Below are 20,438 nucleotides of genomic sequence, written 5' to 3'. Positions count from 1 at the left end.
TCTGCACAGCTGACACAGCCTACTGTGCGGCTGCCACAGCTGTGACAGCGATGGGCTCGCCCTCACTGGCCCTCAGTCACTTGTGCTGCGGCTTGTGTGAGCGACACTGCTCGGCGACTGCCGGCACACTGTGAGACCATGGGTGTGAGGTCAAACCACGCTACCAGCGCTTGGTCACATCGGCCCCGAGGTCAGATCCATCTACTCTGTTGATGACAAGACTTGTCTACTCGCTGCAGCCGAGCAGGAGGGCTTGGCGCACAACCCCTGTTCAACTCACCCTCCACACCCCGTACAGGGACCGCTCGAATCTCGATAGAATCGCGAGCTGTGCAACGCCTCCATGAAGGCTCCAAGTCCAACCTGAACCTCACTCGCCCCCACGAGCCCCACGTCCTGTGTGAAACATTACGTCCTGGTCGTTGCGTCAAAAAGCCCCGGTAAGCCGGGTGTGTGCGTGATGACTGATCGCTGAGATGCATCCGCACGCTTCGCTGACCCCGGGGGGGACTCAAATACCCACCACGCGACTGAGGCGGGCGCCATCTCTACGCGGACCGTCACGGAGAAGTCTCGCCGCAGCCGCACCGTTGTGGCCTCGCCCCCCATACGCGAGACGCTCGCCACGTCGTCGAGGCCCGAGTAGTAGAGCGGCACGCGCAGCGTCGTGTTGATGGCCGCTGCGCGGCTCTGGTGGAAGACCACGAGCATCGCCCGCTCGCGACACTTGGCTGCGACCGGCTCGACGTGCAAAAGCGCGTCGATGCCGTTGCCGTCGGCGCGCTTGAGGTGGACCATGTCGGCGTGCAGTATCGTGCGGTACTTGTTGTTGAAGGCGACGTACCGCTGCACGAGCGCCTCGCTCGCCGGCTCCTCGTCGTCGTAGAGGCGCGTGCCGCGGTAGCACGGGGAGACGCCCGTCGCGAAGTACATCGACAAGTAAAACTCCCATTCGCCGTGCAGGAAGCCGGCCGGCTCGACGCAGCACTGCGGCCAGCCGCCGTGGTACTTCACCTGGAGGGCCAGATTGCAGTCGGTGTGTGTGTGTGGGGGGGGAGGGGGGGGGGGGCGGATTACAGGCCGTCGGCTCGTCTCACACACGGGCACACGGACCAGAGTACAGGGTCGCGTTGACGACTGCGTCGTAGCATGCATCTAGGGCTCGGCACGAGGGGCACAAACATCCACCCCTGGGAGGGCGCCTTGACCCAAGTGCCGTCGTAGATGTTCTGTCTCGCGAGCGTGATTTGCTCCCACAGCGGGAGGTTCCAGTTCGTCTCTACGTACCCCATCCCATCCTTGTTGATGCCTCGAAAGTAGTAAGGGTCGGGCGCGTGCACGTACATTCCCTCCTCCTTGCACCAGGCGGAAAACTCCATGTTTCGCTCGTACTTCGGAGAGTTTGGGGGGGGGGGGGGGGGCCTGAGGCCAGGGGGAAACAGGAGCCTGTTTAGGTTTTTCCAGGGGCCGGTCTTTCGCACGCAGGTGCAGCGAGGGACGGTCGGGGGGAAAATTTCGCCGGCCGCCTGGGTCCACGCCGAGTCCTCCTCCCCTGAAACAAAAAGGCGGCCCGTAAAAAAAAAACGAGCCGCCCGAGGGTCAACGCCGAGCTCCCCTCGCCGCGGGGGGGCGCGGGCTCCTTCGAGGGGCACGAATGGCCCTCATACGGCCCGTCCGTCTCGATTGCGTCGAGGCCGGTCGCCTCGATGAAGTCCTTGACTCTCCGAAAGTACCCGTCAGACCAGCCGCTTGCGAGACACGCGGCGCCTACGCACAGCGCGTCCGGCTTCTCCGACATGCGACGCTCTGCTTTCGGCCAGCCGCTGGCCAGGCACGCGGCGCCGTTCCACGCGCCCGACGCGTTGACGCAGTCGCCGGCGTGGCCGACTCTGCGCGAGGAGGCCATGAGGTTGTAGCCGCCGAGCTCGATGCCGCGCGAGTGTGCGTACTCGACCGACGCGGCGACGGAGCGGACGTAGGCGGGGTCGGTCGACTCCATGTCGAGGCCGGAGCCGAAGCTGAGAATGATCATCTCGAAGCCGACGGCGGCGCACTGGTCGACCGCGCGCCGGATGCCGGCCTCGGTCGCGTCGGTGAGGTGCAGGAAGGTTGGGTTCTCCGTGACCTGGGGCGCGAGCGTGCGGTACATCCGGCGGAGGGCGAGGCCTTGCCGCTCCGCCTCGTCGGAGTCGTGCAGGAGCACGTATGTGCGGAAGGAGGCGAAGGAGCGGCCGTGGAAGCCGGCGGGGCCGAGCTGCGCTGCCGGGCCCCGCGGGTAGACGGAGCGGAGGAGCAGCGCGCCGTTGCCCTGCGTGCACGTCGTGCAGCTCTCGTCCGGTCCGAGGCGGGTGGTGCCGCGGGAGGGGTCCTTCGTGCCGCGCGTCATCTCGGACGCCATGTGCACGCGGCCGCTGGTGCTCGCGCCTGTGACGCGCCCAGCACGGTGGAGGAGACATGGGCGAGATCTGGCAGAGGTGGCCGAGACGTGGGCGCGCCTGTGATGTGCCCTCGCTCCGCGTGCGGCCAGTAGCCCGTCGCCTAAGTCAGGCCAGGCCCGGGAAACCTTCCACGCTGCGGGGCAAGGAGCCAGGCATTCAAAGTGCAAGGCCCGTTGCGCGTGGGTGGTGTGTGCGTGCGTGCGTGCGTGCGTGCGTGCGTGCGTGCGTGCGTGTGTGAATGTGTGTGTGTGTGTGTGTGTGTGTGTGTGTGTGTGTGTGTGTGTGTGTGTGTGTGTGCGTGGCGTGGCGAACCGCGAGAGCGCTGCCCTACCTGCTGCCTCGGCGCGCGCGCGTCTGTCTGTCTGCCTTTCCGTTTGTCTGTGTATCTGTCACCTCATTTGTGAGACGGAGCACGTCAGTGGCAAGCGACTCGAGGACCACACTCCCTCCTCTGCCCGAGCAGGTCACGGCGACGTGCTTCTCGTAGAGCGGCAGGCCGCGGTACAGCGCGTACACGACCGTGACGACGACATCGCGGTGGGCGGCAGGCGCACCCTCCGGCGCGACAAAGTCGACGGAGAGGGTCAGCCCGCGAGGCGGCCTATTCATACAGCTTGCGCTGGAGAGTCGCTCTCCCCAGGGAAAGGGAAAGGGAAAGGGCGAGGCGTGGCCAGGAGAGAGACGCGTCAGAGTGCCGTACGCCGGGAGCCCACTTGTACCGCGCGGTCGGCGCACCCGTGCGGTGGGCGGAGTAGCGGAATGCACCGGCGGGAGAAGTGAGCTCGGGCAGCTCCGACATGTTCAAGAAGGCGAAGTCCCTCTGCCCAACCAGTCCGCCGATTGAGTAGTTGACTCCATCGAGACGCATCTCCGCCTCTGGAGAGGTTGCACGGAGAAAATTTGCGCCACCTGCATCGCAATTCGAGCCGAAGCCAGAGCGAGAGAGCGCGATCGTCCCAAAGCCACCCGATGGGACGGCAAACGTTCGCGAGGCCAGGCCGTTTGTGAGGGTGAGTGTCGGCACGCCATGATGGCTGCCCTCGACAATGGCAGCATCCGGCAGCGACGATGGCGGGAGGAGGAGCCAATCCTGTGGTACGGCGTCGGACGCAACCTTGGCATGCGCTAAGATGAGCGCAACAGCCGACATGTGCGCCATGAAGGTCAATCGCGGTTGTGCCCCACTCGCTATCGGGTCCCCTGAGGGGTACCCTGGGTGGGCGGGGCCTCTACTCGCCAGGCCAACACCGTTGTGTTGCAGGATAAACCTCTACTTCTTTCCCGTCCGAGCCTGACTGTTCTTCACCTTCCTACATACGTGGGGCGAGGGGCTCGCCAAGTGCACGTTCCCAAAAATTAAGCCGTTGGCCTCATCGCTCTCTGCGCGGCCTTCCCCGCCCGGCGTGCAGCCCTGCGCCTCGCCCTCTCCCCCGGTGCCGCCGCGGCGAGGTCGGCGTCATCCCACGGGACATAGTCGACGAGGCAGCGGCGCCGAGACTGGCCGGCCGACACGTCGACGCCCGAAAAGGCCGCATACTGCTCGAGCGTGCGCCTATTGCAGTTCCGAGAGGCTCGGGAAGTTCGTAGCAGGGCTGCCTCACACCGCTCGAGAGCGCGCGCCGCGTGCCGAGCGCGTACTCTCCGAGCGACGCCCTCGCCGAGGGGCTCTGGCTGCTCCCGCGTCCGAGGAGGAGAGTGCTCAGCCGCGCCTGCGATGCCATCCACTCGGCGTGGACGCTCCGCCAGCCGCCCTTGCCGCCCTTGTCGGTGCCGTAATAGGTGCCGATGATGGGGCGCGTGGGACTGTAAAAGTCGTACCCGCTCGTCCACAGTCGCGCGCCCCGGCTGTACTCCTCGCCGTCGAAGACGTGACGCAGGTGCGGGTCGGCGGGCACTCGCCGCTCGGCGTGGCAGCGGCTGAAGGAGAGCCCTGCCCCCCAGAGCGCCGTCATGAGCGGCCGGGTCAAGCCTGCGGCGGCTGATGCCTGCTCGTTCCTCACGATGCCGGGCGACACGACTCGCGCGCGGCAAAAGTGCGGCATCTCCCAATGCCCGTTAACGTTCTTCCCGAGTTGCATTGCATTCGGCGGGTAGGCTGTCAAAATGGCATATTCATTCGCCGCCGCGCCCCACTCAGCGAGCATCCTCATGTCCCAGTGGCGCCCAAACTCCGTGTGCGCGTCGATTTGGAGGCAAAAGTCGTCCTCGTCGCGGACCAGCTGCCGCTGTTGGGCACGGGCGTACACAGGCCCAGCGGCCTCACTCGCGTTCATGCGTAGGACACGCGCGCGGCCAAATAGCGCGCAATGCGATGGGTTGGCGAATCTACCCATGCCCAGGTCTTGCAACGGCACGCCCAATCGGCGACACGCCTCGGCAATGCAGTCGGTGTCGCCTGGCGCGTTTTGCTGCACCAAACCCAACCGCACCCGCTTTGGGTGGGCGGCAGCTCTGAAGGCACTCAGCACCGTCTCAGGGCAGCGCTCCTCCCGCAGGGCAGCGATCAGCACCGTGATAATCGTATTATTCTTCAGGTGCGCAAGGTCGTACGGCCGGTGTGGCTGTGGACCAGGCCGCGGGTATGCAATCTGGGCCCACTTTCCCTTGCCAACCATCACAATGTCCGGGTCTCGCCATCCAGCAGGCAGCGGCATCGGGCCGCGGGCCCCCAGGGTTCAGCGGCGTTTTCGTCCGGCGGGCAAACTTAGAACAAAAGTTACAGCGCACGCACTGGGTGCGCTTCTTAGCTCCCCGGTCCTGGGCGTGCGGCTGATGACTGCACTCCAAGTGCTCCAAGGATACAAAACCAAGCGCTTGCGCTTCGGCGGTAGTGATCTGATCACCCGAATGCCACGACCCACGTTCGGATCGCACGATCGTCGATCGCTCCTCATCGCAAACCCTGTCAGCAGTTCACCCTCGGGTATGTTCGCAAGAACCACATACACTGAGAGAGAGACAAAAAACCTTGTGTTCATGATGTGAGGCTCTCGTCAGACGTCACTCGATGACTCAATCCCCCTCACACAGCTCGCTCTCACCAACTCTCGCAACGTGTCAAGCCCTCAACACGGCCTCCGCTTCTCGCGCTGTTTGCGGTGGGAACGGCTTCGGCCGCGCGTCGGCCCGGACATACAACGGGTGCTGCGGCTGCTGCTGCAGGGTGACGTGCAGGCAGCAGATTCGCTCCGCTCCGGCTCCCTCGGACAAGATTTCCAGCACCTCTTGCACGCGCGCGCGCATCATGCGGGCTACAGCCTTGCTGCCTGGGAGGAGGCCGTTCCCCCAGCCGCATAGCACGCGGCCGGCACGGCGCGCCGCATCTGCGAGAGCGGCGTCATTGGCGAGCGCGCCCACTGGATCTGCGGCCGCCTTGAGTGCGGCTGGCTGCGTGCTGCGATAGGCAAAGAGGTTGCACACGAAGATGCTGTCGTGGCCCCACGCCATGGCGAAGCGGATCACGCGCCGGATTGTGGGATCGTCCGAATCGCCGTCTGCTGTGGATGGGTTGAGGCCGACGAAGAGCAGCGGATTACTCTGCCGTGCTGCCGCCGTTCCGCTGCTGCTCCACGTGCGCGTGAGGCCGTAGCGATAGACTCCATCGACCGATAAGGCTGCAGACCGCCCGACAACCGAGTGCTCAATCACAGGATGCTCCCTCTCCATCGGCGGGGCCGGCATCAGGCCATCTGGCGGGCGTCGCCTCCGCTTACAGGGAGAGGCGAGGGGTGTGGCTGGGCCGGCGGCGGTAGTCCTGGAGGCTTTGCCGCGCGCCACCGACATGGCGTCGCGCGGTGGATCGAGGGAGAGATTGCGTGATTTCGACAGCAGGTCGCCGAGGCGCAACGAAGTTTCGGGAAGTGCCCGCCGGTCTGGCGAGGTACTTCCAGAGCCTGCTGTGGGAACAGCTGACGCAGTCTCGTCGAGGCTCGGGTTGACTCGGCCAGACAAAACCCCGAGAGGCGTGGGAGTACCTCGCCAGCCGCCGGTTCGCCTTTGGTTCGTTGTTGTAGGTTTTGTCACGTATCAGGTATGTCACGTGGTGGCGTGAAAAGGGAAGAAGATTTCACAGTACTTTTAGGTAGGTAGGTAGTAAGGTGAAGAACAGCCAGGCTCGGACTGGACACCAACGCGGTATGGGTGGACGCTAGACAGATGATGACGACACGCACGAGCGACACACAGACACAAACAAGCTCACAAGACACACAGCCAGCTGGCTGCCACACACCCTGAGTCGGCGTACACATAACTCAGGGCCACATCCTCCCTGTCGCCCCCCCCAGCACTCCACGGTGCCAAGGGCACAAACAAGGGCACAACTCAAACAACAGACGACAGGAAGTGATGTGTGAGGCTAGAGCAGTTTGCTCCACCTCTAGCAATCTCGCCGGCCGGCGAGGCACGGACGAGACCGTATGTGGGGTCTAGTGAGGTGTCTATGGACGCTCTCCTCATGGGCTAGCGGCCTACCGCTAGCCCTTCTCGCAGTACTTTTGTCGTGCCGCCCCCCCCCCACACACACCACGACCCACACGCCGCCGCCGCCTTTCCACCCCCCGCCCCACCTCTTCCTGTGCTGCCGCCCCGTGTCCTTGGTTTGATCGAATTAGTTGAGTGAGCGCTCGCCATGGCCAGGGCGATCCCGCCCAAGGTTGTGCCGCCTTCGGCGCAGTTCATGGCGCGCCGACGCGCCGAAAATGCCGCTGAAACGGGCGGTGCAACAACGGGCGGTGGCGCAACCGCCGCAGCAACGCCTTGGGTCGGGCCAGTCGGCTGCGCTTCGTTCTCGTGCCTGACGAGCGCGAATGTCTGCTGCTACTGGCTCTCGTGCTGGCAGTACCACCTCCTCGAGGGGCGGCAGCGCTGCTGCGGCGCTTGCGAGACGTGGAGCAACTGGACGTGCGCCACGCTTCCGAAGCCAGCGAGCATCGCGAAGCCAGCCACGCTCGAGGCACTGAGCGAGGTGGTGAAGGGCGCGGCCGCTTCAGGGCAAAGCGTGCGCGTGGTTGGTGCGGGTCACTCCTTCAACCCGGGCAAACCTGCGCGCTTCGGTCTTCTCTTTCTCTACTCATTGCTTAGAGCTCATTAAACATCGCTTAGGCATCTGGACCGACGGCCTACTCGTCTCGCTGGACCGCGTTTCCGACACAGACGTGACGCCGGTCAAGGTCAACGGCGAGACACACTGTGCTCGCCATGGGTGGGTACCAGGTCACAGCAATCCCCTCACACCAGCCGCTGTGAATAGGCGAGACGCACGTCCACGTCCAGGGAGGGACTCGGATGCGCGACCTCACGCGCATGCTGTCGAGGCACGGCCTCGCCATCGCCGCGCTCCCGTCGCACAACGCGCAGTCGGTCGGAGGCATCCTGTCGACGGACGTGCACGGCGCGCTTAGACGCGGAATACAATCCCGCCGCATTCGACTGTATTCAGCTGTGTTCACTATATCCTTCAGGCTCGGCACGCGACGTCGGGCTCGGCTTCGTCTCGGATAGCGTGATTGGCCTCGACATTGTCGATGGCGCCGGAATGGTACACCACTGCAGCGCAGCTGACCCAGACACGCAGCACGGTTTCCGTGCCGCCATCGGCGGCATCGGTGCCTCGGGGATCATCGCCGGCGCAACTTTCCGCGTCGTCCCGGCGTTCTGCTTGCACAAGTCCGAGACGACGGCCGGGCTCCCGCAGACCCTCGCTTCGATCGAAGACCTCGTGGCGAGCAACGAGCACACCGCGCTGCTCGTCTTCCCGTTTGCCGATCAGTGCTTGCTGCAGACTTGGAACCGCACAGAGGAGGCGCCACGCTGCTGCAACTGCTTCGAGGTCGGGCTTGAGCTCACCAAGGAGAGCCTTCAGAACTGCGCCATCTCGTGGCTGCTCAGCCCGCTCTCGTCTGGAGGCTGCCTCCCGGGGTGCGTCGGCCGGCTGCAGCCCAAGATTGGCGGCTGCTTCCCGGAGCAAGTGCTCGATTCGGCAGACGCGTTTACCCAGACGCTGTACCCGCTCCACCAGGAGCTCGAGTTTACGGTTCCACGCGCAAAGACGGCCGAGGTGACGCGCGACGCGATCGCGCTCTACGAGAGCTTGTACCGGAGTGGGGCCGCCCGGCCCTGGATGGCCATTGAGGTGCGCTTCACGCCGCCAGAGCACAGGCAGTCCTACCTGTCTGCCGGGGCCGACTTTGGTGGAGAGCACTCGGGCGAGGCGGTTGCCTGGTTCTGCACCGTCGTTGCGCAGACTTCCGGCGTCGCCGAGTACAACGACGCGCTCGAGGCGTGCGCGATGCAGCTCGGCGCGGCGGCGCGGCGGCGCGGGGAGAGGCAGCGTCTCTCCAGAGCAACGCGGTGTGAACAGGCGTACGCGATGCAGCGCGGCGACGCGCGCATCCACCTAGGCAAGTGGGTCAACCTCTACTCGCGGCCCACCCTCGCTGCCGCCGTCGGCGAGCGCCTCTCGCCTCTCCGGCGCAAGCCACACTCTTCACATTCGCGGCGCTGTGAACAGGAGAGGAGCCGTTTGACGATTTCCTCGCGGTGCGCGACGCAGCGGACGCGCGGGCCACATTCTCAAACGCGCTGACCGAGCGGCTGTTCGGGCTGGCAGCCTAGAAGCGCTAAGCCGCCACGATTCGTCTTTCCACTTCTGACCGAGCATGATGTACCGGTATGTGCGAATTCTGGTTACGTTTCGGGGCATCCCGAGGAAAAAAATCACGTCCTTGCGTCCCAGCCGGCCTCGAGCGCGTTCCCATCTCCATGCTATCCAGTCTGCCACGCCGTGCCGCTCGGCAGCTCCGTGGCGTCGCGGCTCCGAGCCTGCGCGGAGCTGCGCGGCCGCTTTCGACCGCCCCGTCGGATGCGCCGGAGGAGGAGCCTGAGACCAAAAAGCTCACCATGGTCGCCGCAATCAACGACGCCCTCAGGTGCCACCGCCGCCATCCACGGCCCGGCCTCGGGGCCGCGACCGCGCGCCAGCGCCCTCGAGTTTGATCCGCCGCGCCGCATTCGCAGGATAGCGCTGAAGACCGACGAGTCGGCCGTCGTCTTTGGTGAGGACGTCGCCTTTGGCGGCGTCTTCCGCTGCACGATGGGCCTGCGCGACGAGTTTGGGGAGGAGAGGGTGCTCAACATGCCGATCAACGAGCAGGGGCTCGTGGGATTTGGGATCGGGCTGGCCGCGGTGGGTAGCACCGCCATCGCCGAGGTCCAGTTCGCCGACTACATCTTCCCGGCGATGGACCAGATTTGCAACGAGGCTGCTAAGTTCCGGTACCGCTCTGGCGCCGAGTTCGACTGCGGCGGGCTGACGATCCGTGCGCCGGCGCAAGCGGTGGGGCATGGCGGGCACTACCACTCGCAGTCGCCCGAGGCCTACTTTGCGCACACGCCCGGCCTCAAGGTCGTGTACCCCGACCCTGACCCTAACCACCTACCACCCTGACAACCCTGACGCCTGACCCCGACCCTAACCACCCTAACCCTCACCCCGACCCTATCCCTGACCCCGACCACGGCCGGCCCTCCAGGTCGTGTACCCGCGCGATGCGTACACCGCCAAGGGGTTGCTGCTCTCCTGCATCCGCGACCGCAACCCGTGCCTCTTCTTCTACAGAGACAGAGAGGGAGAGGGCGGAGAGGGGGAAAGGGGGAGCTGTGCGTAGGTGCCTCTTCTTCGAGCCGAAGATCCTGTACCGCTCCTCGGTCTGCGACGTGCCCACCGGCGCACACACGCCGCCGCTCGGCGAGTCGGGACGGGGCGGGCGGTGAGGAGTGGGGACTCCGCGACTGCAGGCGACTACATGCTGCCGCTCGGGGAGGCCGAGGTCCTCTCGCCCGGAGAGCACATCACTTGCGTCGCGTGGGGGGCACAGGCAGCCGAGTAGCCGAGCTGTAGCCGAGGTAGCCGGGCTGTAGCCGAGCTGCAACCGGGCCTGCAACCGGGGCTGCAACCGGGGCTGCAACCGGGGCTGCAACCGGGGCTGCAACCGGGGCTGCAACCGGGGCTGCAACCGCTGCAACCGGGCTGTGGCCGGGCTGTGGCCGAGATAGAGCGCCTCGCGTGCGCCGCGTGGGTGGTGCGCAGGAGCACAGCAAGGCATGCCCCGCCGTCCTCCGACGAGGGCCACGCCTGCTGTGCTGGCAGGTGCACACGATGGCGCGCGCGTGCGAGCGGGCGGCGGCAGAGGGCGTGTCGTGCGAGGTCATCGACCTGCAGACGATTGCGCCGTGGGACATGCACACGATCCGCGACTCTGTCCAGAAGACGGGCCGGTTGCTGGTGACGCACGAGGCGCCACTCACCGCCGGCTTTGGCGCCGAGGCTCGCCGCCGCTAGATCCCAGCCACCCCGCCGAGTGTTGTGCCGAGTCCCGCCGCAGCGAAGCCGCTCGGCTGTCGGATTGCGTCGCCCCGCCAGCAGCTGTGCTCGTGGGGCCGTGCCGAGGCTTCAGGCGCTGCGGGATTGCCCCACTCTGCGCCGCCGACCGCTCTGCCCTCCCGACGTAGGTTGCCGCCGCCATCCAGGACGCGTGCTTTGACCACCTCGAGGCACCGATCGCGCGCGTGTGCGGCGCCGACACGCCCTTCCCGCTCGCGTTTGAGAAGCTGTACCTTCCGGACGAGCTCAAGATTTACGACGCAATCATGCGGACGGTGCAGTACTAGCGGTAGCGCGGTACTCATGGCAGCAGCATTGTGGCACTGGCAGCAGCGATGTGTCCCCTCCCTCCAGTCGCGCTCGATTCACGCCGTCCAGCCTTCCCGCCCGAAGGGGGGGGGGGGCGGGGGGGAGTCGAGAGGCGCGTCAGCCTTTTCGCACCGCAGGGGGGGCGAGGGGACCGCCGCCCTCACTACTGCATGTCCGCCGCGCGCCGAGCAACGTCTAGCGCGTCCTGGCCTGCGACAGGCCGCGTGTGTTTTCTGCCGCTTGCGGAGTTGATGTCACGAAAGGTAGTTGCTAGTGGTCGATCCCGCGCCAGTCGTTCTCGTTGCCGGCGCCCAGCTGTGCGTGTATAAGCAGTGTCGCTACTCGTACCACTCTCGGAATCCTGAGCCCTGGCTGTCAGGCTGTCAGGTGCTGTCAGGTGATCTGTCGGGCTGTCGGGCAGCTGTCAGGCTGTCACGTTAGGGCCTGACAGCGACAGAGCCCCTCGACTGTCAGACTCTGCTGTCAGGCTGTCAGATACGTGCTGTCAGGCTGTCAGAGAAGTGCTGTCAACGCTGTCAGGCTGTCGGGCACTGTCAGGCGCTGTCCGGGGTTTGCTGTCAGGCTGTGTCAGACCAGGGCTCAGTCGGAATCTGCGGCAAAAGCAGACGCTCGAGTGTGTGGCACGAGCGTCGCGCCGCCGCCGGGGCCACAGCCGCACAGCCCCGACATACACAGCCCCGCCACACCCTGGCAGTGGCACACGCCCGGGGAGCCGTCGTGTTTTGATCAAGTTTTTGATCTCTCTCGGTGAGCGTGGGGGGCCGAGCCGCCCAGCCGCCTCGGGGTGGCGGGCGGGCGGGCGTTTTGAAAAACAGAAAAAAAACAGAAAGAAAACAATCCATCGGGGTGTGTGTGTGTGTAGTGTGTGGGGGGGGGGACCCTGGGCGTAGAAAATACGCCCAAGGGGGTCCAGAGGGGGGGGCAAGTGGAGGCGGCGCGGGGGAAGCATAGACACCGTGAGAGCAGGAAGGGCGCTTAGGATCGGCTTCGTGAACAAGGGTTTCCAGGGTTTTATTTAGATCACAGATCAGTATTGGTGTGAATGAACGGGGAACGGCACACATCCCCGCACGAGAGGTCAGCGGCGCGCAGTGCCTCTCTCGCAGGCTGGGTTTTGGGATTTGGCTATTAGTATTTTCGAGATTCGACCTTTCGAGCGCTTGTTTTTGTTTTCACATTTCAGAAAGTACGTTTCAGACTAGCACTGGGGGGGCCGACCCCCTCAGGCTCAGCCGAGAGGCGGCGCGGGGGCGGGCGCCCACTCGCCACTGGCCACTCGCAGTGAAACCACCCCGGGGCCAACCCGCTTCGGTTTCGTCGGTTCCAAGTGCACTAGGAACCCACGAAACCCGAAAAGAAAACGTGTAACCCCCTTCGAGTGTATCTCGAGTGTGAGGCGCCAACACTGGGCGTTGCCCGCCGTTCGAACCTGCCATGATGCCGGTAGCCGCCGCCCTTGCCTCCCGAGCCCGAGAGACCAGCCGCGCCGCGGCCCAGCGCCTCCTAGAGGTCGCCGCCCTCCCGATTCGCGCAAAAAAGAGAAGGGTGTGGGCGTGGAAGCGACACCGACGGAATGCGCGGCGGAAGGAGCGAGGGAAGCTAGACCCCGACCTAGCCTTCTACGGGGTACCCGCAGTCGAACCCAACTTGAGCCCGCTCGAGAGGGCAGACAAACGGGCGCAAAACCTGGGAATGGGGCCCCTCATCGACGAGGACCTAGCGCACCTGGGGATACCCGCGGCCTACACGTGGCACATCCCCATCACCGAGTGGAACGCGCTCATGAAAGCACTGCACGGAAACGGAATGAGCAAGGGCAAACAGAAGAGGGCAACCGGGAAGAAGGCGCACGAACAAGCCCATTTCGCCACCCTCAACGTCTGCGGCGGGGGCCTCGAGAGCATAGAGGGGGCGATGGAGGAGATACGGGAACTAAGGGAGAAGGGGAGCGCACCAATCCGCAACACGGGACGGGAGGCAACAAAGAAGCTAGCGGAAATTATCAGGTACATAAAAGAAGGAGGGGTGTGGCTTGCCACGTTGGCGGATACGCACCTAGGCGAGAAGGAAATGCACGAAGTGATAGAGTACCTGGAGACGATGGGGATAGAGGCGTGCGGAACCCCAGCCTACAATGACCCGGCCTCGCGCGCGCTCAAAGCGGGGGTGTTGATTGTGTGGGACTCAGACCACCTGCAAGCAAAGAGAGACGGGAAGGGTGAGGTGGCCATGGAAGAGGTGGTGAGAGGGCGCGTGGTGAAAGTGGAGATGGAGGACGCGGCAAGCGGACTGGAGTGGACACAGATAGGAGTCTACATGCCAGTGAGGGGACGGGCTAAGATAACGGTGGCGGCGAGAGGAGGAACGGACGACACAGAAACAAAGGACCCAGCGCAAGACGCGTGGGAGAGCCTAAGGGACGAGCTAGACAAAATCGACGGGGAGTACATGATCGGTGGAGACTTCAACGCCGAGACGGAGGCCTTCCTACGAAGCAGAGGTAAAAAGGAACTGACTCTCTCAGACAAGATGTTCAACAGCATGCTGACCGAGGTGGGGAGAGACCTGAGAGCGATGGCGAACGACGCAACGTACCGGGCGGGCACGCAAATTGACAACTGGATAGTCACCCCGGCGCTAGCGAATGTGATGGGGCGCGTACACATCATGCCAGGGGTATGCGGGAAAGACCATGAGATAGTGGCGGTTGAATACTACGGGGCGGACGACCCAGAGGGAGAGCGGGAATACCGACCGAAAGGAGTCAGCCGGAAGCTGGACCGAGACGCCGAGGAGGCGTTCACGAAGACCGTGCAGGAAGCTTACGACGGCGCGCTGCAACCGCGCCGAGGCGAGACACCGGCAGAGAGGCTGAAGGCGATGACACAGGCGCTCACGGACCACGCCAAGGCCGTGATAAAAGAGGCGCAGGACAAGTTGCGTCTAGAGAAGGAAGGGGATAAGGGCGGACAGACCGGCGAGGCGGACGAGGAGGGGGAGGACCAAGGGGGGGGCGGGCAGCGGGACACCCAACGACGGGGACGACCCCCCATGTCGCAGAGGGAGAGACTGCGATGGAAGATAGCAAAGTGGAGACGGATCACGCACGCGGTCCGAAAATGGAGCGGAACGTTGAAAACGGCATACACAAGGAAGTGGGGGGGGAAGGGATTTTGGACACAGGAATGTCTCAGCAGCCTCTTACAGAAGATTGACACGCCGGACCTCTCCAACAGCGACAGACGGAAAGCGTTACTAGAGGAGTGTGAGACACAGATCGGGAAGGCGACCTCCGAGTTCCTCGACTGTGAGGTGGAGAGAGGACAGAGATTGACGGAGAAGATGGAAGAAGTGGTCGTCGAACTGCACGGCAACGTACACATCGCGGTATTCGACATCGTACACACCGAGTCAGGAAGGAAGGCGAGGGGGGGAGAGCTTAGAGCAATGTACGTCGAGGGAGAAGAAGAGGTGACATGCCCGAGAACCAAGCAGAAGGTGAAGAAGCGGAAGGTTGTCCGAGGGGGGGCAATCCGAAAGGCGGCAGCGGAAAAGGGGAGGGAGATTAATAAGAAGCGAGAGGTTGACATGAAGGCGGTAGAAAAGCTGCTAGAGCTGACCCAACCCGAGACGGGGGGACAACCCACACCGAGCGAGGGGACGGAACGACTGAAGGAGGAGGTACTCACGTGGGCAGCGTGCGAGAAGGCCATAAGACGATTCAAAAAGGGCAAGGCGGTCGGCTCGGACCTACTCGACGGATACCTACTGCGCATAGCAACGGAGGACATTCAAAGAGACTACTGGCGTCTGCTGGTAGAGATTGTCGAGACAGAAGCGTATCCGAGGGAATGGAATGACTGGATTGCGATGCTAGCGATGAAGCCGGGGGAGGACCCGAAGGAGCTCGAACGAAGGCGCGACCTCTGGGTCCAGCCACAGTCGTTAAAAGGTCTCATGCGCATGCTCCTACCCGAATACGATAGAGCGTGCGCGAGAGTAGTCCCCGGATCGCAATGCGGCTTCACAGCCGGGAAGAACGCGCCAGCGCAGACACTCACCGCGCGCCTGCACGCAGAAGAGTGCATGATAGAGAGAAAGATGTGCGTGAGGGGATACATCGATCTCGGGACCTACTTTATGAGTGTAGTACACGAAGTGCAATGGAAGGTGGAACAATGGGCAGGGGTACCGCCCGACGTGACAGCTGTGATGAGGGCGCTAAGGGAAGGACTTGGGGAGGAGCTACCCTCCCTCCAAGGTAGATACGAGACGGGCTATGGACTGAGCGACCGATTTCCCATCGAGCAAGGCCTCGGCCAAGGGTGCCTCCTTTCGCCCGCACGTAGCAAGCTCATGCTGGCCGTGATGCAGCGAACAGTCAGTAAGCTGTGTAGAGGATTTGATTTCACAGCGGCGGGTGAGAGCGTGCCGCAGCTAGTGTACGCCGACGACGGCCTGTTCCTCAGCAACGACATAGCCACGATGCAGCTCGCGCTAGAGTGCGCCTGGTTAGTGACAAAGATCTGTGGCAACAGCCTCCAGGTCAAAAAGAAGAAGAAATCGGCGTGGTCAGCGACATACTGGGAGAACAACGAAGAGCGGGATGTCGAGGGCTACGAAATGAGGATGCCGGATAGCATGCCGATACCACAGCTGAAGGGAGACGAGAGATACAAATACCTCGGAACGGAGCTAAGGACCGGGTGGGCAAACGGCGAGGGCCAGACGGAAATGAGGGAGCGGTGCGTAGCGGACTGCAAGAGAGTAATCTGGATCATAGGCAACCTACCGCACTTGACAGGAGAGCAGATCCGACGCAACATGGCGCTAGCACTGAGCGGCATTATCGGCTACTACGGCCGGTCCACGGTCATCACATGGGAAGACTGCCAGAGCATCGAACAAGTGAGGGCGAGCGCCCTAAACGCAAAAGGGTACTCGGTAGGAATCCCGCGACTACAAATTTACGATGTGAAGGAGAGAGGAGGGATGGGAATGGAACACGCGTACACGTACGCAGCGGCGGCGCTGATCGATCAAGTGGACCGGGCCCTCAGCGCGGTGGAAGGGGAACCAGCGAGGGTGGCCGTGGAGAGCAGCCTAGCGCACACGTTGAGGAGGCTGGGATGCCGAAGTGACAACCCGCTGGAGTGGAAGCCGAGCTGGGACTGGGAAAGGGAGCTCTCGGACGAACTAATGATCGAAGCATATCTAAAGGCAAAATGGAGGTGTGGGGTGGAGACGGTCACGACAGCGGGGTGGGAAGAGAGCAAGAAGGGGCCGCTCAGACCCGAGGCGTGGAGAACGACCGAGAGCCGAAAGAGAGTACTGGGCCCGCTCCTCTTTGAGACAAGGAGTCATGGCTGGAATAACCAAGGCCTCGCGTGTGACTTTGCACGTAACCTAGCCAAGCACGGGATAGCGACATGGTCGGACGTGTCAGAATGGGGCACCGGGGAAGTGTTGACGTGGCCGCAAATGAAGCGAGTCTATGGCCTCAAAGACAACACGACGGAACATAGCGAATACAAGAGGCTGGCGGAGCAGCTGGAGCGACCAGAGTGGGCGCAGCTGCGACAATACTGGAAGTGGGCGGCCATAGAAGAGCGCGCACACGGACAGAAGACGGAACGGAGGGCGCCCGATAGGGTGCGGAAGGTGAAGGCGGCAAGGAAGGCGCCGACCTGCTACGGGGGAGGCACGGAGGAGGACGAACACGGATGGGAGTACCTCTGCGAATGGGAAGGCGAGCAGAGCGACAGCTGGGTGTGGCACGATAAGATGCCCCACACATGGGAGCGGGAGCTAATGCACGCGCAAGGCGCGAGACGGCAAGCGGCGTCCTTCCGAGAGTGGCTAGAACACCGCAGAAGACTAGGTAGATCGGGGCCGGAGGCAGCGCAAGCGGACAGAGCACTAGAGACGTGCGATGGAGAGAGTAATGCTCCGTCGTGGAGCGACGTGCTCGATCGATTCATTGAATACAGCAGGGAGGCAAACGGGGTGTGCACAAGCGCACCCAACATGACAGAACACACGTTCGAAGAAGGGCGAACCAGGACGGACATCCGAGTGGAGGGGAAGGCCAGGACGCTCTACCTCGGAGGGAAGAAACCGGCGCAAGACAGCGGCACGCACCTGGGGTCGAGAGAGGACGGGGACAATCGAGTGATAAAGCTGGAGGGGACCCCGGGCCTCGATACCAACGCGACATGGGAGGAGGAGATACCCGAGCAAAATAAGATCACGAAGGACGCGGTGAGAAAGATGATGGAGAGACAGGAGAGGGAGCGACAGGAGGGGAGCCTCGGGGCGGATGAGACGTTGTTCCCAGAGGGGGCGCCCCAGAGACACATAAACTGGAAGAAAGAAGACTACGAGCTGTTCGTGGGGCACGGACACGGGGCGAGCGCGATCAGAGTAGGGGAGCTACAGGAGGACCCCCTAACGCGCTTCTTGCTCCGATACGACGAATTTGAGACGGGGGGAGAGCTGAAGGACGGCAGCGGGAAGCGAATTAAGATGGGAAAAGACAGCGAGCCGCTGCGGTCGGGGAAGGGACGAGCCATGAACGTGAAAGTAGCGCAGACATGCCTCGCGCTGCACGTCTCACACCAGTTCACACACTTTGCGGCGACGGACGGAGGAAAGGACCATGAAGACAAAAGGGCGGAGGATGGAAAGTACGTGCCGAACCCTAGGGTGGCGTACGGCGTGTTCGAAGGACCGACACGATTCGGAAAGAGCGTCCCGGGAGACGCACAGGTAAAGGATCCCAACGGAATCGGACCCTGTGAAGAAGGGGAGATACGGATAGCGTTTGGGGCGGGAATGTGGGGAGGAAAGCTGCCGAACATGTGGGAGCCGATAGACGCGGAGATGTACGCGATACTCGCATACTTACGCAAAATGGCGAGCGCGAGCGACGCGCAAGCGCGGCGGTGCTTAGTGCTATGCGACTGCAAACCCGCGCTGCAGCAGATTGAGAATGCGCACCGCAAAGGGATGCCAGAAGGCCTGAGGGACTGGGAGAGAGGCGGACTGCTGGAGGCGATCGCTTACTATAGATCGAAGCTAGAGGCGGTGGTCTTCATGTGGGTGCCAGCACACGTGGGAATAGCCTGCAACGCATACGCCGACGCGGTGGCGACAGCGCACCTCGGGGATAACGACTCAGAGGACGCCTCGAAAGTGGTGCGGGACGCGGTGCGGACGCGGCCATGCATGTACACGGTGCGAAGGGAGGCGGCAGAGAACGCAGAGAAGAGGGAGATAGTGGACCGACGGACGTACGGACACATGTGTAAGAGCGCGCACGAGTGGGTGTGCGAGCAATATCGAAAGACAGTGAGGCCAGGATCGCACACGGCAGGGGTGGCGGGACGGTTGTGGAGCGAAGTGGCAGTAGCCAGCCTCAAGCATCGATGGGATAATAAGATGAGATTACCGGACGAGAACGGGGGGAAGGACAGGCGGGCGACATTTGACGACGTCGGGGATCACAATGTGACGACCAAAACGATCTTGGGGGCCAGGGTGAGACAACAGGTCGGGGTGCCACATGGGGCACACCACAGGCGTATTCTAGAGGGGGAAAAGAAACGGGGAATGAGGGGCCCCGCCACGAGAAGTGCGTTCTGGGGATGCAGAGCGTGCAAAGCGGCTAGGGATGAGGTCGCAAAAGAGGCGCGCGAGGCAAGGAGGAGACGCGGGGAACTGAAAGACTGGGACGACTGGAAACAAGAAGACAGTGAGCCACCACAGGCGTCGTTGGCGCACATACTGAGCGGCAGCTGCGCTGGAAATAAGGAAGAGGCGCGTCACTTCATGCGGAAGCTCGACAAACACACAGCGAGGGCGACAGCAAGAGTTGAACGGGAGGCGCCGGACTCAAAAGACACCGCCACATTCCTGAGACGAGCGAGGGCAGCCTCCTTAAAGGCGAAAGGGTCTAGATTTGGGGCGCTCGCCGAAGAGGAGTACGACAAAATAGCACCCGTGATTGCCTGCACGCTACCCGCACTCACGGACTCCATACCCGAAAGAAAGAGAAGGGAGCTCGCGGGAGAGGTGACGAGTGAACTACAGGTAGTGGGGAAGGCAGCCTCGATTGCCATACAGACATGGGTGCGAAACAACGACAAGACCAAGGCAAGGGCAGAGGAACGAGAGAAGAATATAGGGTGGATAAAGCGCCTGTTCACGGCATGGAGGGTGAGCCACGCCGAACGTACCGAGCGAAGGGCCGAGCGGAAGGAGGACGGGGAAGATGACTCAGAGGAGGACGAACCAGTGGAAATTCAGTTGTCAGATGTCACGATGCATCCGAAGGGGACCCCAGCGCCGGCATCATCCGTAGAGGCACGAGTGTTCGAAGAGAGAGTGGACCTGAGCAACAACATGACGTGTAGGCAAATGATCGGAGTGGGAGTCAGAAATGTGGTCCTTGCGCGAGGGGAGCTTGATAGACTCGAGGGGCCAGGATACGCCGCGAGGAGGACGGAGTTGCGCAAGGCGAAAGAAGCCGCGAGAACAAGGGACCGGCAGGCGGCGGCGTCGCAGGACGAGACAGAAGAGAACGACGCGACAGAGGAGGAAGTGACAAGGGAGAGACCGACGAGAGTGGGACGGCCGCGAGGTGGCATGAAGGTTGCAGCGAGAAGCGGCGAGAGACTGCGAAAAGAGATACGAAGAGGCAGACTCCCCAGGGTGGGCGACGGCTAGCGCACCACACTCCTCTCCTTAAAATCCCTGTGTGGTGGCGGCGTGCCGTTCTCCCATCCCTCCCTTGGGTTGTGTGTTTTCTTTCTTTCTTTTCCTCTCCCATCCCTCCCTTGGGTTGGCTGTTTTATTTCTTTCTTCAGTCCTCTAGGTTTGTTGTTGGCAAATCAAGACACGGAGCTCAGCCTCTAAATTTCTCGGGCTTTTTTGGAGCACTAGGAAGATGTGGCCAGCTCGTGGGAAGGCAGCCCCCGTGGGAACGCCACCCCCCATTAGAGGGGCACGCCACCTGGCCCACCCCCGCTCCTAATTGCGCACGGGAGCGGTGCACCGGAGCGGTGCGCAGTTTCATATGAACTGCACCGCTCCGAGTCGGGAGTGGTGCAGTCCGGCGCACCTCCGCCGCGCCGAGCGTGGAGCCCTCCACCGAGCCGAAGGCTCGCGCCGACGCGCCAGCGGCATCGTACGGGATGACGGTCGCCTCGCCATGTCGATCTCCGCGCACGCGGCGCGCTCGATCTCCGCGGTCGGCTGCCGCAAAAGCGGCTGGCTCACGACAGCGT

At 63.2% G+C, this 20,438-nt stretch overlaps 6 protein-coding genes across 6 annotated transcripts in view; 3 read left to right on the top strand and 3 right to left on the bottom strand.

Moving 5' to 3' along the window:
- Positions 1-397: 397 nt before the first annotated feature.
- On the bottom strand, positions 398-3,588 carry EMIHUDRAFT_457637 (hypothetical protein; the record flags this gene model as incomplete). Its single annotated transcript, XM_005777346.1, has 6 exons — positions 398-1,014; positions 1,170-1,391; positions 1,586-2,424; positions 2,496-2,538; positions 2,832-3,039; positions 3,152-3,588. The coding sequence occupies 6 exons, from the start codon at positions 3,586-3,588 to the stop codon at positions 409-411; spliced, it is 2,355 nt and encodes a 784-aa protein (XP_005777403.1). The 3' UTR covers positions 398-408.
- A 206-nt stretch (positions 3,589-3,794) lies between these two features.
- On the bottom strand, positions 3,795-5,092 carry EMIHUDRAFT_238056 (hypothetical protein; the record flags this gene model as incomplete). The annotated part of the gene is made up of 2 exons (XM_005777345.1): positions 3,795-3,990; positions 4,077-5,092. 2 exons carry the CDS (start codon positions 5,090-5,092, stop codon positions 3,795-3,797), a joined length of 1,212 nt encoding a protein of 403 aa, XP_005777402.1.
- Positions 5,093-5,495: 403 nt separating this feature from the next.
- On the bottom strand, positions 5,496-6,104 carry EMIHUDRAFT_73997 (hypothetical protein; the record flags this gene model as incomplete). The annotated part of the gene is made up of 1 exon (XM_005777344.1): positions 5,496-6,104. One exon carries the CDS (start codon positions 6,102-6,104, stop codon positions 5,496-5,498), a length of 609 nt encoding a protein of 202 aa, XP_005777401.1.
- Positions 6,105-7,068: 964 nt separating this feature from the next.
- On the top strand, positions 7,069-9,053 carry EMIHUDRAFT_238054 (hypothetical protein; the record flags this gene model as incomplete). Its single annotated transcript, XM_005777343.1, has 5 exons — positions 7,069-7,450; positions 7,542-7,645; positions 7,713-7,799; positions 7,879-8,629; positions 8,950-9,053. The coding sequence occupies 5 exons, from the start codon at positions 7,069-7,071 to the stop codon at positions 9,051-9,053; spliced, it is 1,428 nt and encodes a 475-aa protein (XP_005777400.1).
- A 133-nt stretch (positions 9,054-9,186) lies between these two features.
- On the top strand, positions 9,187-11,491 carry EMIHUDRAFT_457636 (hypothetical protein). The gene is made up of 7 exons (XM_005777342.1): positions 9,187-9,367; positions 9,456-9,843; positions 9,971-10,038; positions 10,106-10,164; positions 10,236-10,315; positions 10,588-10,764; positions 10,950-11,491. The coding sequence occupies exons 1-7, from the start codon at positions 9,201-9,203 to the stop codon at positions 11,106-11,108; spliced, it is 1,098 nt and encodes a 365-aa protein (XP_005777399.1). The 5' UTR covers positions 9,187-9,200; the 3' UTR covers positions 11,109-11,491.
- A 1,352-nt stretch (positions 11,492-12,843) lies between these two features.
- The window catches only part of EMIHUDRAFT_115688 (hypothetical protein), a gene marked incomplete at both ends in the record, with an annotated part of 10,418 nt that continues 2,823 nt past the window's right edge, over positions 12,844-20,438 (top strand). The window contains 3 exons of the mRNA XM_005777341.1: positions 12,844-14,087; positions 15,417-16,742; positions 18,222-18,387. Of these exons, the coding sequence (XP_005777398.1) occupies positions 12,844-14,087; positions 15,417-16,742; positions 18,222-18,387 (2,736 nt within the window). The remainder of the gene's footprint in view (positions 14,088-15,416; positions 16,743-18,221; positions 18,388-20,438) is intronic.

The sequence above is a fragment of the Emiliania huxleyi genome (genome assembly GCF_000372725.1).
Source record: "Emiliania huxleyi CCMP1516 unplaced genomic scaffold EMIHUscaffold_261, whole genome shotgun sequence".
Taxonomy (NCBI): domain Eukaryota; phylum Haptophyta; order Isochrysidales; family Noelaerhabdaceae; genus Emiliania; species Emiliania huxleyi.
This window is presented reverse-complemented; position numbering and strand designations above follow the sequence as displayed.

Excerpts from the sequence above, each read along its gene's own strand:
- EMIHUDRAFT_457636 (XM_005777342.1), top strand. The coding sequence starts at position 9,201 with ATGCTATCCAGTCTGCCACGCCGTGCCGCTCGGCAGCTCCGTGGCGTC. Across the intron at positions 10,165-10,235 it reads GGTCTGCGACGTGCCCACCG|GCGACTACATGCTGCCGCTC; the intron begins GCGCACACACGC and ends CCGCGACTGCAG. Across the intron at positions 10,316-10,587 it reads GCGTCGCGTGGGGGGCACAG|GTGCACACGATGGCGCGCGC; the intron begins GCAGCCGAGTAG and ends CTGTGCTGGCAG.